The sequence below is a fragment of the Bufo gargarizans genome, chromosome 5, assembly GCF_014858855.1.
Source record: "Bufo gargarizans isolate SCDJY-AF-19 chromosome 5, ASM1485885v1, whole genome shotgun sequence".
NCBI lineage: Eukaryota > Metazoa > Chordata > Amphibia > Anura > Bufonidae > Bufo > Bufo gargarizans.
Genome location: NC_058084.1, coordinates 78,814,470 through 78,833,018, shown reverse-complemented (window position 1 = coordinate 78,833,018; position 18,549 = coordinate 78,814,470). Strand labels below are relative to the sequence as shown.

Below are 18,549 nucleotides of genomic sequence, written 5' to 3'. Positions count from 1 at the left end.
CAGCTGGCCCACAGTCGGTGGCCGTGCATTGCGGACTACAATTTGCGGTCCACAGCACACGTTGGTGTGCAAGAGGCCTAACAGGAATGAAGAGATGGACGCATATTGACAGCTCTTTCCATGCTCTTTAGTAACACTTCTGAAAATAAGCAAGAGTGTTGACCTATCGGACATTTATAGCATATCCATGTTCCAGGTGGGATTTACCCTTTAGGAAAGGATTGATAAAGTACTGGAGAGTGTAGGAGCTAGGTGAGAATGGTGATAGCCATGGGAAGAACCCTGGAAGATGGCATTAGAAGTTTATAGATGATGTTTTGACCTTGTGTCTTCTCAGCTCAAGTACCGAAAATATTTCTCGGCCCTTGTCACCTTCTCTAAACTTTGCTAAAATGAAACATGGACTTCAGGAATCCGCCATCCTCTGACAACATACTCCTTGGCACAGCTGTCACGTGTTCTGTTGTAGTCAAGGGATTGTTAATAGTTGACTAGTGATGGACTGTGTGTGAAAATGGAGACTTGTCCCTCAATGTCACCTGAGACGGTGAATTCTGGCATTGGGGGGATCATCGATCTTGATCGATGCACTACTTATGGTCTATGATCGATGGTCCCCAATCTGCATCTCTCAAGCTGACGCTTGACTACAACTCATAACCTCTCCTGACAGCCTGCAGCTGCTGGGAGTTGTAGTTTTAGCAATGGTTGGAGGTTCCTGGTGTTTGAGTATTAAGACCTGTTGCTGTGTCTTCACCTTTTAAGTGGAAGAGCTATAGAAATTGAACTTGCTCACAATCTAATGATCTGTAAGGCTGAGCTCACACTTCAGTAATTTGATCAGTTATGGTGAACCAAAACCGGGTGCGGGTCAAAAACACAGAACAGGTGCAGATCTTTCCACTATTCCTGATCTCTGTGTAGGCTTCACTACTGGTTTTGGCTCACAATAACTGAGGTTTGTACTCCGCCTTAGGGCTCATGCACACGACCGTATGTATTTTGCGGTCCATACGGGAAAACAGCTGGCTTCTAATAGAACAGTCCTATTTTTGTCCGTAATGCAGACAATAATAGGACATGTTTTATTTATTTGCGAAACGGAATTGCAGACCTACGGAAACGGAATAACTGAATGCACACCGAGTACCTTCAGGTTTTTGTTTTTTTTGCGGACCCTTTAAAATGAATGGTTCCGTATACGCTCCGCAAAAAAAGAAACGGTACGGACACGCAAAGAAAATACGTTCGTGTGCATGAGCCCTTACTGTGCTCTCCACCTATACATGCTGCATACTAGTAACAGACACCATTGAATTGATATATAATAGACCCTTGCTGACGTCATGTTGCTTCTGTGTAGGAGGAAGAGCGCACAGCTGATTCCCAGCCGGCACGCTCCTGTGGACACGGGAGAGGGCCAGGGACATACACAGAAGCCGCCCCTCGCTGAGTCTGCCCATCAGTGCTGACATCACATTGAAGGGCAGTCCTGCCCTTTGGGGGGTAAAGGGGGCATGTGATCCGTCGATGTGATGTCAGCAAGACAACCAACCGGGTCACATGACTGGTACTTGTGGAAGAGAACGCCAGTGGTTTCTATATACATTTGTTGTGTTACAGAAATTGTGTAGCAAGCCCCCAAAATGTGGTCATAGGGGGAGATTTATAATCGTTGAAGTCCTGGAAGTCTCTGCCATCGTTCCTGATAGTTGTGAGCCGCGCTCCCTGGCGCTTCCACTCCTCTCCAGCCGCTGGTGTTTGGCAGGTGCTGCTGGGTTCCGTGTGATGGAGGTTTCCTGTACATGTGGATCATGATTATTGCTGTAAAAGCCATATGTAATAGTTTGTACGAGTGATAATATCAACCGTTAATTATTTACGTATCACACGATGCTATGCCCACGGCGTCTTTGTACACCAGGATGATTCACACCAGTTTTCCATATTAGTTTAAATTATGTTTATTTTTCTTGGGGCTCATTTCCCTCGATAAACTTTTCCCTAACCCTTAGGATACCGGAGGTTTTTTGTTTTTGCGGTTTCCAATTTGTTCCCCATCTTTCTTGAGCTATAACTCCCCCCCCCCCCCCCCCCCCCCCCCGTTCACAGAGCTGTAAGAGCTTTTTTGCGGGACAAGTTGTACGTTCTAACGTTCTAATGCCACCATGTATGCCATATTAAAATGTAGTGGGAATGGGGGGAAAAACTAAATGGGGTCGGAATGGGGAAAAAACCTCATGGGTGGGGATGGGGGAAAAAAAACCCGAATGGGGGAAAAACCCCAAATGGGGTGGGTTTTGGGGGAAAAAAACCAAATGGGGGAAAACGCAATTCCTCCTTTTACGGCTTTTGTTCCCATGGCTTTCCCTTTGCGGCAAAACTGACTCGTGCTCTTCATTCTCTGATATAACGGTACCACATACTTATAGGTTTTTTATGTCTAAATAGTCTAAAAATAAATGTAAACTTTGAAAAAAAAAAAAAAAATCGCCATATTCTGGCCCTATTCCTTTTTAGAGTTATAGCTACTGAGCTGTGTGGGGGCTCATTATTATTATTTTTTATTTTTTTTGCTGGATGAACTGTAGTTTTTATTGATAACATTTTAGAGTGTGACTTTTTGATCACATTTTATAAAAAATTTTGTTGTGTAAAAGAAGCAATGGGAAAAAATGGCAAATTGGCCATTTTGTCCCTTCATTAGCAGTATTGGAAAAATATTTTTATATTTTAATGGTGCAGAGGTTTTTGGACGCTGTAATGCCCATGAGGTTAAAAAAAAATTTATGTATTTTTTTTTTTTTTTTATTCTATGGAAAAGGGGGTGATTTCAACTTGTTTTTAATATTTATTTTATTTATTTTTTTTATATTTGTTTTTGAAGCTTGTATTTGAGCCTACAAAATCCTTAATCTAAAGGCTTTAATGACCGTGATTGGCATTATTGCTGGTCGCGGTCATTAGCCACGGGTCTCTGCTGTTTGAAACAGCGTAGACCCGCCGGCCATGACATTTTTAACTCTCAACCTATCCTCAGGATCGGTCCTCAGTATCTGATCGGTGGAGTTCTGACACCTGGTACCCCTGCTGATCCTCTGTTAGAGAAGGCACAGTTGCTTGCAGTAGCGCCGCAGCTCACCAAGCACAGTGCCGTACATTGTATAGCGGCTGTGCTTAGTATTTCACTTCTATGGGACTGAGCTGAGCCTAGGAAATGTGGCCGATGAACGTGACATCACAAGGCCTGGGAAAAGCTCCAAGTAGGCTGCAGCACTACCATGAGCACCATGCCTTCTCCTTTAGCTGATCGGCAGGGGTCCCGGGTGTCAGACCCCCACCAATCAGATACTGATGACCTATCCAGAGGAAATCCTTGTAAAATCCCATTAATATTTCTACAGTTCCTCAGCTGGTTAGGCCGGCTTGTTATTCATACATGGCTGTTAGGGTTATCCATTGCCCGTATCTAGGTGGTCTGTACCTCGGAAGGTAAAGACTAGCTGTTGTGACACTACAACTCCCATTATGCTGCCTTCACTTCAGTGGGAGTTCAAAGAACAGCTGAGCAAGTGTGCATACTGGGAGTTGTAGTTTCACAACAGCTCGAGTGCAAAGGTTGCTGAGCAATGTTGTCTGGGAAAAGGGGTCCATAAAGAATAAATGGTCTCTCTACCTTGCACGTTAATGTCAGACCCTTTTAGAAAGTTTTAAAGGAGTTGCCCCCTAAAAAGAACTTGTCCACAGGTTTGGGACTAAGGGGCACATTTATTAGGACCAGTGTTTTTAGACGTCGGTCTAAATAAGCCCTATAGCTGGAGGTGGATCTGCCGGAGTTATGTAGAGGCACCGGCCTCTACATAACTTTGGCGTATTTACCTCCAATGCTAAATGTTAGACTGCTTTCTAGCTGACTTACATTTGGACCATTTTCTCCACCTAAACCAGAAACTTGCACCCCCGGTGCATATGATTTCCTACTCGTTATGTTGGAAAGTTTCAGCAGCTTTGGCACTGGTGGGTAGAGGCACAGCTAAATCCAGAGCCGGTCGTTCCCCAGCCCTTGAGAGGCTGATAGAGGGGGAGGTTTTTTTTTTTTACAGCACAGGTTTTTGTATGTTGATGTTTTTGTCTTCACAGACAATGTAAGTGAAGTATTGGTAATGACGTGTGATAATTTCTGTGTGCTCTGAGTTATCGTCTAAATTACTTCAATTATGCGGTTACCAGCAGCGCCACATAGATTTCTGGCAGTGCGGTTTCTCTTTAATTAAATTTCACTGAGTATTTTGCTGCAGACTGCTGGATTGAATAGCTCAAAATACAAACAGCAGCGCCAGCATCTCATTAAAGTAGGATCCTGAAGTCCTCCGAATGGGGTTGCTGAGATGTCAACCTGGGAGAGCGGCTTACTGGGTGAGGCTGTAGCGGCACGCTGCAAAAAGGGTGGGATCCTTAACGTAGCAAAAAAATTATGAGCATTATCATCAAGCACCTATAGAAACCTTTTTTTTTTTTTTTTTTTTATTGCTGCTCAAACGTTTTTGTTCAATAAAGGAGTTCACCTGTTTTATAATTACATTTTTCTTTTTCCACTCTAAGCACTGCATAATTATACCCCTTATACCTGTATTTCATGTCAGCATTTTCCTTCCCCTGTTCTCGGCATCCCTGCATCCTGGCAGGATGTTTACAAGCAGAGCTTCCTGTTTTCATCAGCTTCTTTTTGGGTTTTCTAACCAAACCCAGCATGCTTTGCCCTGTAATATTTCTCAGGGCTTGATCCTCCAGCCATGCTGCCACCTCTGCAGTGGGCATGTTTCCTATGACTCCTCTCTCCATATTAGCTAGACAGAGCAAGTCCTGTGAAACATTACAGAGAAAGCATGCTGTTTTTTGAAGAAACCCCAACAGGAAGCTGATGAAATCAGGAAGTTCTGCTCGTAAACATCCTGCCAGGATGCAGTGATGCTGAGAACAGGGGAAAGAAAGTGCTGACATGAAATACAGGTATATGGAGCAAAAATATGCAGTGTTTGGGCTTCTCTTGAGCAGATAAAAATTTAAACTAACTATAAAACTGGAGAACCTCTTCAATCATTACCATAATTTATTTCAGTGAACAGAGCGTGCTTCAGCCTAATAACACTTAAAATGAAGACTGGGAGCCGTCCATTCCACCAGCCTTTTTCTTTAAATTTTAAACTTTGCACGATTCACCTTGCTGCATAAATAATGCATTCTGCTGGTCACTCATTAACGAAGCAGAGTTCAGCTTCGTATTTTAATACAGTAATTTATGTGAATAAATTAAGTGATACATAATAGCGGCAAGACAAAGTAAGTCTCCGTAATAGAACGGAGACTATATTCTTAGCATAGTTTTTAAAAGAATTGGGTTTGGATACAGCAATCTGAAACCAATTCACTCAATCCGCCATTTCCTGAGCCATAATTTTTTTTTTTTTTATAGATATATAGATAGATAGATATAGTGGTTCATAGGATCCACTCTCCTGCTGTGCCATACATTTACAATGCATGATGCGAAGGGGTGTTAAAGGGGGAATCCTGTATTAAATAAATATATCAACTAGCCATGAACCATGGTCTCCATCATATGACCAGGACAGATTTTTATACACAGGTAGTAAACAGTGAAGGTTCCAATACAATGTCAGCAAGCAGAGATTTTAAAATTGTGGGGAATCCCAGAAAATATGATTTATAATTCTCATTTAAAGTATGAAGTACTATCTATTGGAAGCATACCTGACTGTATTATTGGCTGGGGACATCTGTGTTCTCTGACCTGTACTCTTTATAGAGCTGTTCTCTTGGTTTGTAGGTTCCATCCTTAGAGGAGGTTTTTAAATGATTTGTGATTTCCTTATTTATTATAACTGGATTTATGCAGCAAATCCATAATATCTGGATTTTTATGAATTTTTTATTTGATTTTTAGGATGCAAAAAAGGGTGAAACACACAATGAAAATGTGAGAAGGCCGCAGCGCTACTGCGTGCGTGTCTGCCTTCTCAAACAGCTGATTGGCAGGAGTTCCGGGTGTCGGACCCTCACTAATCGGATACCAATGACCTATCCTGAGGGTAGGTCATCAGTATATAAGACTTGGAAAACCCCTTTAACTTTCTGCCAGTCATCTAATAACCCTTATCTCTAAATTACCAATAGCGCAAAAACATTTATTGTAGCCACATTCTGATCAGTAAGATAAGAATTGAGCTGTTAGCCAGTTTTTGGAAACGACAAGACAGGCCTACTCGCTCTGACCTTATAACTAAGGCCTCTTTCACACTTGCGTTGTCCTTATCCGGCGTGTACTCCACTTGCCGGAATTACACGCCGGATCCAGAAAAACGCAAGTGTACTGAAAGCATTTGAAGACGGATCCGTCTTCAAAATGCGTTCAGTGTTACTATGGCAGTCAGGACGCTATTAAAGTCCTGGTTGCCATAGTAGTAGCGGGGGAGCGGTATACTTACAGTCCGCTCGGCTCCCGGGGCGCTCCAGAATGACGTCAGAGCGCCCCATGCGCATGGATGACGTGCCATGTGATCACGTCATCCATGCGCCTGGGGCGCCCTGACGTCATTCTGGAGCGCCCCGGGAGCCGCACGGACTGTAAGTATACTGCTCCCCCGCTCCCCGCTTCACTTTACCATGGCTGCCAGGACTTTAGCGTCCCGGCAGCCATGGTAACCATTCAGAAAAAGCTAAACGTTGGATCCGGCAATGCACCGAAATGACGGTTAGCTTAAGGCCGGATCCGGATCAATGCCTTTCAATGGGCATTAATTCCGGATCCGGCCTTGTGGCAAGTGTTCAGGATTTTTGGCCGTAGCAAAAAGCGCAGCATGCTGCGGTATTTTCTCCGGCCAAAAAACGTTCCGGAACTGAAGACATCCTGAACGGATTTCACTCCATTCAGAATGCATTAGGATAAAACTGATCAGGATTCTTCCGGCATAGAGCCCCGACGACGGAACTCTATGCCGGAAGACAAGAACGCAGGTGTGAAAGAGCCTTAATGTATTAGATGTTAGAAGAATGGTCGTGAGGGCAGTTAAGTATTCCAATCAGGTCGGACGATTTGACAAAATTTGGAAACCCTGGGATGATTATATTGATACGCTTGGTTAATACCATACTGTGTTTTCTTTGGCATACCTTCTCCCTCCTTTCCCCTTGTATCCTGTCTTGTCTGTCTGTCTCTTCTCCCTGGGTGACATGACTATGATTGCTGGCAATAAAATGCTCAATAACTTGATATTAGTCACCCAATAGACATCAACATGTCAAGTGCTGACCTACATTGTAAACTTGCATTGAAATCTGTTATTAAGATTCCATATGTTTAATACCTTGGAGAACACTTTTGGGCAATGGCCCAATGTTTTTATTGTCCCTTGTATGTATAAGTATCAAAAGGATAAGGCAGCACTCCAGGTAAAGTGAAAAAAGGTGGATCTTTAATCCCTCTGCGAGGGATTAAAGATCCACCTTTTTTCACTTTACCTGGAGTGCTGCCTTATCCTTTTGATACTTATCTACATATAGCCGCCTGAGCCCACGGCTGTGAGGACGTGCACCGGTTTTCTGTCTTGTGCTGCTGAGACCCGCATTTTGTGTGTATGTGTGTATATATATATATATATATATATGTGTATGTATGTGTAATATATATATATATATATATATATATATATATATATATATATATATATACACACACACACACACACACACACACACACACACACACACACACACACACACACACACACACACACACACACACACACACACACACACACACACACACACACACACACACACACGATTTTGGGGCTTAAAATGAGTACAATGTACAGTAATATAAAAAAAAAAAGATTGCCTCCCAAAAGTGTCCATAACCTTTAAGTCTCATAATATTATCAGAATTGTACTGTGTAAACCTAGACTCTAGCACTGCTGCTCGGGGGCCAGTATTGGGAAAGTATCTGCATTGCCTCAGCAGTCCATCAGTTTTTTTTTCTATATCATGTTTGATAATAAATGGACTGATCTGACTCCAAATTATTGTATTCTTTAAACTGCAAAAAAAAAAGGATGCCATATATGTTTGTTTTTATCACTTTTTAATTTTTTTTTTTCTCTCTCCCCCCTAGATTACAGATCTCTCATTACCCAACTACCTTGCGGCATCCTCAGTGGGCCTGTTCCCAACCCAGCTCTTGAATTCCTACTTGGGAACAACTTTACGTACGATGGAGGATGTCATTGCGGAACAAAGTGTTAGTGGATACTTCATATTCAGCTTACAGGTAGCGTTCACTTATCGTATTCAGACTTTATTTTTTGGGTATGTGCACACAGTGTGTATTATGTGTGAGTTTTCATGTGGAAAATCTGCAGCGTGATACAGTACCAGCTTAAGTAGATGAGATTTTCAAAATCTTGTGTGCCCGATGCAGAAATCTTCTTCTTGACCCGCGGTGCCGATTTTGGAATCTGCAGCATGTGAATATTGTGCAGATTTTTAGTCCATTGCAAAGACCTATCTGGGGGAAAGCTGAATCAAAATCCATAAGTAACAACATATGCAGATTTGGTGTGGAAAGGGCGCACTGCTTAGTACTCGCCATGGAAAGTCACCACCACAACAATGGTCCTGGTAACATCTAAAATTGCATGACTCCTTGCATTATATGCCCACTCTTGACATATTACATCCTCGTGGCATAAAAAGCAACAAAAGGAGTCTTTCACGATTGTGACATTCCGATATGTCATACGATAGTTCACGTTTTCCGGTGGGATCTACTATGTCTTCTGAATGGAATTCTCTACAGACATCATGGATACCCATAGACAAGCAGCTACGCATAAGCACCAACCTGATAAAGACATGGCACAAGTTATTCTGTAGATGTATGACACTGTACAAGTTCATTGAAATTCAGAAATGTAACACTATGAAAGTATTCTGAAAAGTAAGCCTATGCAGATGTTAAAGGGGTTGTCCGGGTATAGAGCTTAACCCGGGCATACCTCCGTTTTCACCTAGGCAGCCCCCCCTAACTTGAGCATTGGAGCAGTTCATGCTCTATGCTCTCCTTTGCCCTGTGCTAAATCGCGCAGGGCAAAGGCATTTTCAAGAGTTCCGGTGACAAACCGTGCTTTCCATTGGGCTGCGCTAAAGCACGCCCGTCAGAGCCGGTGACCTCACCGAACACGCTGGTATTGCGATTTAGAGCAGGGCAAAGGAGAGCATCGGAGCATGAACTGCTCCGATGCTCAAGTCAGGGGGGCTGCCGGGGTGAAAATGGACGTATGTCCGGGTTCCGCTCTGAACTCTGACAACCCCTTTAAGTGATAGTTTATTTTTATCAAATGGACAAAAGAGAAATCTAAATGAAATAAATATTCAGCGTGACCATCCTTTGCCTTCAAAACAGCATCAGTTCTTCTAGGTACACTTGCACGCATTGTTTGAAGGAACTCAGCAGTGGTTGTTCCAGACATCTTTGAGAACTAACCACAGATCTCCTGTGGATGTAGGCTTACTTAACCCCTTCTGTCTCTTCATGTAATCCCAGACAGGCTTGATGATGTTGAGATCAGGGCTCTGTGGGAGCCATATCCTCACTTTCAGGGCTCCTTGTTCTTTTTCACGCTGAAGATCGTTCTTAATGCTACTGACTGTATGTTTGAGGTGGTTGTCCTGCTGCAGAATAAATTTGGAGCCAATAAGACACCTCCTTGATGGTATTGCATGATGGCTAAGTATCTGCCTGGATTCCTCAGCATTGAGGAGACTATTAATCTTGACCAAATCCCCAACTCCATTTGCTGAAATGCAGCCCCAAACTTTCAAGAAACCTCTACCATGCGTCACTGTTGCCTGCAGACGCTCATTATTCTACTGCTCTCCAGCCCTTCAGCGAAATAAACTACTTTCTGTTGCAGCCAAATATTTTAGATTTTGATTAATCGGTCCAGAGCACCTGCTGCATTTTCCTGCACCCCAGTTCCTGTGTTTTCATGCATAGCTGAGTCTCTTGGTCTTGTTTCCATGTCGAAGGTATGGCTTTTTGCCAACAATTCTTCCATGAAGACCACTTCTGGCCAGATTTCTCTGAACTGTAGATAGGTGTACCTGGGTTCCACTGGTGTCTTCAAGTTCTCAATCTCTTCTGATTTTGAAGGGAAGTAAGCACGATGTGTCTTTCATCTCCTGCACTAAAGTTTAAAACAAATAGTTGGGGATTTGGTCAGGATTAATAGTGTCCTCAATGCTGATAAATACCGATGGATACTTAATCGTTATGCAATATCATCAGGGAGGAGTCTGGCTCCAAATTTATTCTGCAGCAGGATAACGACCCATAACATACAGCCAATTTTAAGATTTATCTTCTGTATAAAGAACGAGGAGTCCTGGTAGTGACAATATGGCCCCCGCAGAGCCCTGATCTCAACAGAGCAAGTCTACATCCACAGAAGATCTGTGGTTAGTTCTCAAAGATGTTGGGAGCAACCTCCCTGCCGAGTTCTTTCAAAAACTGTGTGCAAGTGTATCTAGAAGAACTCATGCGGTTTTGAAGGCAAAGTGTGGTCACACCAAATATTGATTTGATTTAGATTTTTTTTTAGATTTTTTTTTTTTTTATTTATTTTTTTATTTTTTTAAAGCATTCTAATTTAGCAGCAGTTTTTCCATACCTGCTTACAAGTTTTGTATAGTGCTGTATATCAGCAGAAGGTGGGGGACAAATGGAATAACATATGAGACTGCAGGGTTATGCCATACATAGTTTGCACAGGAGCTGTAAGAGCAACATTTTATTTAAAATCTGTTGCCAAGTTGCTTCATTTTAATTTTGACGCAATAAAAACGGTTTGTGATGGTGAGCAAAAACATTGATTTAAGGCTGCCTTGTTCTTCAAAGTTTACCTACACTTTCACATGATATTTCAGACTGTGGTGTTGTATTTACCTGTATTCTTCATTTTCACCAGTTTTCCTCTCTGCAGGGGCTATCTCCAGTCCTTAGTTGTCCCTTAGCTGGTGGGTGGAGGCTAGCTGCTATGATATCTTCCATAGACTGCATATGGAGAAAACGGGAGACTCCCTTGCTCATATGTACCCTATAGGACATTATGTAAAACTACTGAGCAGTATTAATGTCACTAAAGCACTTGTATCTGTAAAGAATAAATAAAGGCAACTGGACGTACTGTAGATTTCTTGAAAATGTCTTAGGGCTCTTTCACACTTGCGTTCTTTTCTTCCGGCATAGAGTTCCGTAGTCGGGGCTCTATGCCGGAAGAATCCTGATCAGTTTTATCCTAATGCATTCTGAATGGAGAGAAATCCGTTCAGGATGTCTTCAGTTCAGGACCGGAACGTTTTTTGGCCGGAGAAAATACCGCAGCATTAATTGAAAGGCATTAATCCGGATCCGGCCTTAAGCTAAACGTCGTTTTGGTGCATTGCCGGATCCGACGTTTAGCTTTTTCTGAATGGTTACCATGGCTGCCGGGACGCTAAAGTCCTGGCAGCCATGGTAAAGTGTAGTGGGGAGCAGGGAAGCAGTATACTTACCGTCCGTGCGGCTCCCGGGGCGCTCCAGAGTGACATCAGAGCGCCCCACGCGCATGGATGACGTGCCATGTGATCACGTCATCCATGCGCCTGGGGCGCCCTGACGTCACTCTGGAGCGCCCCGGGAGCCGCTCGGACGGTAAGTATACCGCTCCCCACTCCTACTATGGCAACCAGGACTTTAATAGCGTCCTGGCTGCCATAGTAACACTGAACGCATTTTGAAAACGGATCCGTCTTCAAATGCTTTCAGTTCACTTGCGTTTTTCCGGATCCGGCGTGTAATTCCGGCAAGTGGAGTACACGCTGGATCCGGACAACGCAAGTGTGAAAGAGGCCTTGCTCGTTCTTTCAATGAGCTTTCTCAATTCTGAGTGACTGTACAAGAATTCTCTGGGAATAAATATGTAACTGAATCAACATCTGGTAATTATACCCAGCATGGGGTCAAAGGTGTTGATTCCATTATCCTAATTGGAGTCAGTGGGTGATAATGACCTCCCAGAAAAAGGTGTCAAGACAGCATTGTATGTGGCAGACAATAGATGTCTAACCCTCCCGCCTTTATTCAAGCTTGGCTTCTCCATTTTTACGTAGATGGCCTCCTTAACACCTCGTTTGTACCAATCTGCCTCCTTATCCAAAACATGTACTTGACTGTCTTCTGAGGTGTGACCTGTTTCTTTTAGATGTAGGTACACCTTTGACCCCATGCTGGGTATAATTACCAGATGTTGATTCAGTTACATATTTATTCCCAGAGAATTCTTGTACAGTCACTCAGAATTGAGAAAGCTCGTTGGAAGAAAGAGTGAAATGTTTTCAAGAAATCTACAGTAAGTCCAGTTGCCTTGATTTTATTCTTTACAGATATACCATGACCTGGATAAATGAGAACCCTAAAGCACTTGGTTTGAGATATAACACTTAGGCCTCTGTCTTTTACGATCTGCAAATTATGGATACCGGGCGTGTACGTTCCGAATTTTGCAGATCAGTACGTCCTGCCCTCTGTTAGAACTACCTATTTTTGTCTGCAAAATAAATGTGGATTGGATGTGGACCCAAACCACGGTCGTGTGCATGAGGCCCTACTATTAGCTACTGCCCTATCAGTGCAGCTCACTCCTCCTCCCCTCTCATAGCCCCTATAGGCAGCTGTAATTCGATGTTCTGTGAGCTGACAGTCTATCTTGGTCTCTCAAGACATAGCAGAAACTTCAGAGAGGCTGTTATTTAAAGAAAGGGGAGATATGATAAGTGGAGAAAGGAGGATTTTTCTCTGATAAGACAAATATAAGAAACATATAGCTTAATTTATGCAGGGTTGTGTGAAAAGTTTGTGACTCTTTTTTATATATATTTTTTTCCTTTGTCCACAGATTGTAATAAGCATAGCGCTTATGTTCTATGTTGTTCACCGGGCCCAAGTTGAGCTGAATGCAGCTATTTTGGCTTGTGAAATGGAGCTGAAGACCTCTCTGAAGGACAGTCAGCTCAACGGCGGCAGCTCTCTATTTTGCAGCAAAAGAACCTTGTTATCTATGGGTGGGATCAACATCGTATGATTTCTGCTTGAGTCGTGCAGCCTTTTGTTATTGCCAAGACTCCAGTGACTTTCTCTTCGTTGAAGGAAGATTTTGGGCTCCTCCAGAACTTTCCAAATGAACCTTTTAAGTGGTTTTCCTTTTTCAAGGATGCCCACCCGGATCTCCATGTTGGCAGCATCCTTTTGATCTTCACAATCTGTGTGCCATGGCATATACAATGCACTTTTCCTGCACAGCTCTTAAGAACAATTCACATGGCATATTTATTTATTAATGCACATTGCAATTTCTTACAAAATTAAGAAAACGTGTAAAAAAAAAAAATATGCTAAATTGTATTTATGATTTCAAGTTTTTTGTTTTTAAAGTATTTTTAGAGGATTATCCCACCTGAAATATAGGGTGAATCCTAGAAAACTTGTACAGAAATCGTACATAAGTCAAAGAAGGACAGCTTTTTGCAACATTATTTTTATATTGTCCCAATACATCTAACAACTTTGCAGCTTCTTTGTGCCCCTGCTCTAATACAGACTGATGTGTCGCTATGGTAACAGACTAATAACAAACCCTGTGTAGTCAGATCCTGCTGTCACGCTCCCATTCAGCTGTCCCTACTTCTTTCTATCATACATTTAGTAGGTTAGCAAGAAGGACGTAAGATACAGAAGATCAGTCTACACTAAATTTGCTTGTAGTCTATTACCATGGAGATTCATTGGTCTGCATAAGAATTATAGACAGAAAAATATTTTTTTGAATGATTTGCAAAGCTGCTTTAAAGGGGTATTCCTATCAGACAGTGGGGGCATATTGCTAGGATATGCCCCCATTGTCTGGTAGGTGCGGCTCCCACCTCTGTGACCCGCACCTATAACGAGCATGGAGTGGGAAGAGCTGTGGCTGAAGGACCCCGTATTTCCCGGGGTCCGTCCACCACCAAGCGCTGCTCCCTTAGTAAATGGGAGTGCAGTGCGCATGTGCGGCCCCTGCTTCCATTCATTTCTATGGGGCAGACGGAAATAGTCGAGCCAGCGCTCTATTTTCGGCGGCCCCATAGAAATGAATGGAGGGTAGCTGCGCATGCACAGTGCGCCCTCCTTTCGTTTCCCCGCCCCTTACTCATTGTAGGTGCAGGTCCCAGAGGGGACACACACCTATCAGACAATTGGGGCATATCCTAGCGATATACCCCCATTGTCTGTGATGGGAATACCCCCTGGATTTTCATTTTAGATACATTGAACAGTATACAAAACTTGGATTTCAAGGTGGGTCTTCCCTTTACAGTTGGGTATTGGGGCAGAGGTTTCTCCTATGTAGAGTAGACTTCTCGCCCTGAAATCCGACTAACCACGTTAGACATTTTGTTGGCTGCATGTGGTGTGGGGGACGTTTACTTGCATATTTCCGAAGGTTTTAGTTAGTCCTTTTATATGAAGTAATTTGTTAGACTTTTATTAGTTCTTTTGACATTTGCCTAGTGATAGTGTTCGACAACCACAGGACCACTTTTCTTGTCCAAGGAAAGCAATTCAGAATTACCCCCTACAAAGTGCTCTTAAACCAGTTGTGTTTTGTTAACCTGTTGAGTTCCTTAGATACAACTGGAGTTTTGGCTTGTTGCGGGTAAAAGCCATGTTTATGTCAAGGGCTAGGTTTACAGATAGTTGTCGCTTACCTAAAAGAGTTCAAGCTGGGTATAGTCGGTAGCTAAACTGGGTTACATTAGGCTCCATACTCTGCTATAGATGCTGTGTGGTGTTCTCCCCTAAAACCAGCAAGAAGCGCCACTGTAATATGGCATCTGAAGGGGCATGCAATAGTTTTTTTTTTTTTTTCTGACAGATTCATCACGAATCCTATATAAAACCCCTTTTTATGCCTCTGTATGAGGTATAAAGTAGCGTCCCATACAGTTTTATGGGTACAACTTGGAAACTGTTGGAAGTATAATACTGTTAGGCACATGATTCTTTAGGGTAGTAAGGCAGTTTGTGAATAAATGGAGAGGTTATAATTCGAGGAAAATTATATCTCCTTATGGAGAGCGCCTAAAGAGCGTGAGGAGTTTGATTGGCCAGACAACGCTCCTCTGGAATTCTGGGAAGAGGATATGTAACTCAGTAGCTGCGCCATTTATCCAGGCAGATAAATGAGCTCTTAGCCTCTGATGCCACCAGATGTAAGACACCAGATGATGCCACCAGATGTAAGTCGGTGTTTGACCTTTTAAACAGGCCTTTAGACATGACTCTGATATTAAATAAACCAGCAACTCATCTGCAGACAGCCTTTTTGGGAGCTGGCTTAATTATTATCCATGTCTCAAGACCTGTTGAACAGGTTGAACATTGACTTGTAGGATCGCTACCTTACATCTTGTGGCATTAGAGGCAGAGTTTGCTAAGAGCTTTTTTGCATTCCCTCTTTCCAGAATTCCATAGGAGCGTTGCCTGGCCTATAAGACTCCTCACACCATTTAGGTGCTCTCCATAAGGAGAGAGAGTTTCCCCCGAAACCTGACCTGGCCTCTCACCCATATGAGATGCTGGCTTGATTATTATCCAAGTCATGTTTCAAGACCTGTTTAAAAGGTCGAACACTGACTTGTAGGATAGCTGCCTTACATCTGTGACATTACAGGCAGAGCTTGCCAAGAGCTTGTTTGCATATCTTCTGGAATTTTAAATTTTGACTTGAATTTTGTCTATATGGAAGGCAGAGTTATTGGTTGTCTTTATGACAACTATGTTGCTATTTGCTCACTTTAACCTTTAGGTATTTCTGGCCCTCTTGACTCTTTTTAGACTTGACATCTTCTCGTTGTGTAGGACTTGCCGATACACAAGACTTATTTACTCTACGGTACATGGCAATATGTATTGTACAAGTCCATTTTGGTATTCTATTTTTGTAGACGTAGTTGTAACAGTATCGCTTACTTCTTTACAAGGAACCTCGACAATACATGTATAGAAATTTGTGGAGATGGCAAGATCTTCAGATTTTTAAATGCTGGACTGTGTGCAGCACGTACTATTGAGTGGCCTTCAAATTTTTATGCCTCTTTTGTTTTTATTTCCACATGTAATATAAGCTTTAAAACTGTATACCCTATAGCCTTTGCTTGGATTTTGTATTTGACGTCTGCATTTGTTGCTTGCACACGATGGAGGGAGATGCTGTGGAAGAAAGCATATTTTTTTATTTTTTAGGTTCTTGTCAAATTTGGTTCCGCCCATAAAACGTCTTTCTCCATTATGTGTAGTGCACAAGTGAGCTTTGGACTTCTACATCCCTGTTCTGTTTCTGTTCCACTCGCTTTGCACATATTTTTCCATTTCAAAGGTAAGGTATCTGCTAAATTTGTATTCCGAGATGGTGAGACCAACCCGCCCCCCTTTTTTTACTCAGGACTTTTGAAATGTGAATTTTCATCTGAGTTACTACAGTTCGAGCTATGGAATATTAAACTCTAATAGAACAGATGTGTTGAGTAAATCTGTAAAAATCTGTTCTTGTGGGAACAAAAATAAATAAAATCTTCCTTGAATTTTTTTATCGTTTTATTTTCTATATACTGTACAGAGTATAAGGATTGTGTGGAAAACCCCTTTTAATACTCTTCCCATTTGTGAAACCAAACTTATCCCATTCAGCATGTACGGTAGAAGTCCGCACTTGAAAGATGGTGCCTGCTCAGAAGCTTGCCGGGTGCCTTCTGTTTTACACAGTAGGAGGTGTTGGTCCATGATTGGCAACAATGCCGATCATGGACATTTAACCCTTCAGATGTGGAGGTCAATTGCAACCACGGCATCTAAACGGTCTTTTAACTCCACTTCCGGGGCCCAAACTAGACTCACTCTAAATAGAATTATGAGCGGCACACTCCACGTCTTTCCTTTAACTTTAACCCAAAATTGCAGATCCCACAAGGTTTTCCTGATACCACGATCTCAGCGGTGCATGAGCCCAAACAACAATTAGACTAGGACAATATTCTTCTTTGTAGAGAGAAAGCGGGCGGCACTCGCCATCTTTAAGATATAAGATATTCCTTTATTGCTGCATCAAGTTAGGAGTCACTTCCCTGCACACTGAATGCCGCGACGGCCGTTTCATACAGTATGCGCTTCGTCAGGCTGCTACAGGTGTGTGCACCTGTCTCCACCTCTTAAAGCAAATTACGTCAAAGCATCAGCTGTGCAATCAGTGACGCTCTCCTGGTGCTGATACACATTGGTTACAATTAAGAACAAATTGCTACATTTACCATATTTGTGACATGTTATATAAGTTACAACAGAACACTGTAATCTAGTCCATCATTCAGGCCTGAGTTTCCTGTTGCCTGCGTCCGCAATATCCATCGCGCTTCGCACTGCAACAACTGGCGGTCTATCTCCCCATTCAAAGGAGGAGGGACAGACTCAATACCTGCACATCTTAATGAACTTGCATCTCCAGCGTGCACTTCCCTAAAATGTTCAATGAGTCTGGGTGATCTCTTCCCTGTGTCGACATACTCATGAATGTAGGAAAGAGTGAGCTTTTTTTGTAGATTTATTGGTGAGGGGTTGACGTTCATACTCGCCAACAATGTCTTCAAGTTTGACGATAAATGGTTCAGGCAAAAGTTAGAGACGGCCATGGGGACCCCGCTCTCCTGTATGTTTGCCAACATGTATTTGGCTAGATTAGAAGACAGATGTGTTTTCTCTTTCCAATCCAGATCTAAAATACATAAAAGTATTCCTCCGTTTCGTGGACGATGTCTTTTTGATTTGGTCAGGAACCGAAGAGTTATGTGGAGAATTTGTGGCATATTGAACAATAATAATATGGGAATTAAATTTACACTGACTTTTGGTGGCACGTACTTGGAATTTTTGGATGTGGCTGCCAGTGGTGAGGGACAACGAGTTGGTCACGGAGGGCTTCAGAAAGCCCACGGCGACCAACTCCTTGCTCCACCATGACAGCTACCATCCTAATTGGGTGAAAAGGTCCCTTCCATATGGACAGTTTATTAGGTTGCGGAGAATCAATAGTCATACAAGTGGTTACCTCCGCCAAGCCACAGAGTTGAAGCAGCGTTTGGTGTCTAGAGGGGACCCGGAGCGTGAGGTGAGCCGAGGGATGCACAAAGTGCTGAGTGATTTTTCTCAGCATGATTTATTGAAAAAACCGAGAGGTAATAATAAACAATTGACGAGTAAGGGGCATCGGAAAGAGGACAAAGAAATGGACAGGTTTACTTTTACCTTTAGGCTCAGCCCGATGGCTGAAAAAAATATTTCTTGTGATTGGAATATCTTGGAGAGGGATCCATCCCTAGCAATGATCACTAGTAACAAGCCC

At 42.7% G+C, this 18,549-nt stretch overlaps 1 protein-coding gene across 1 annotated transcript in view; it reads left to right on the top strand.

Annotated features, from left to right (window-relative positions):
* TMEM64 (transmembrane protein 64) overlaps positions 1–16,736 on the top strand; it is a 31,272-nt gene extending 14,536 nt beyond the window's left edge. The window contains exons 2-3 of the mRNA XM_044294708.1: positions 8,193–8,348; positions 13,015–16,736. Of these exons, the coding sequence (XP_044150643.1) occupies positions 8,193–8,348; positions 13,015–13,200 (342 nt within the window). The 3' untranslated portion in view covers positions 13,201–16,736. The remainder of the gene's footprint in view (positions 1–8,192; positions 8,349–13,014) is intronic.
* The last annotated feature ends 1,813 nt before the right edge of the window (positions 16,737–18,549 follow it).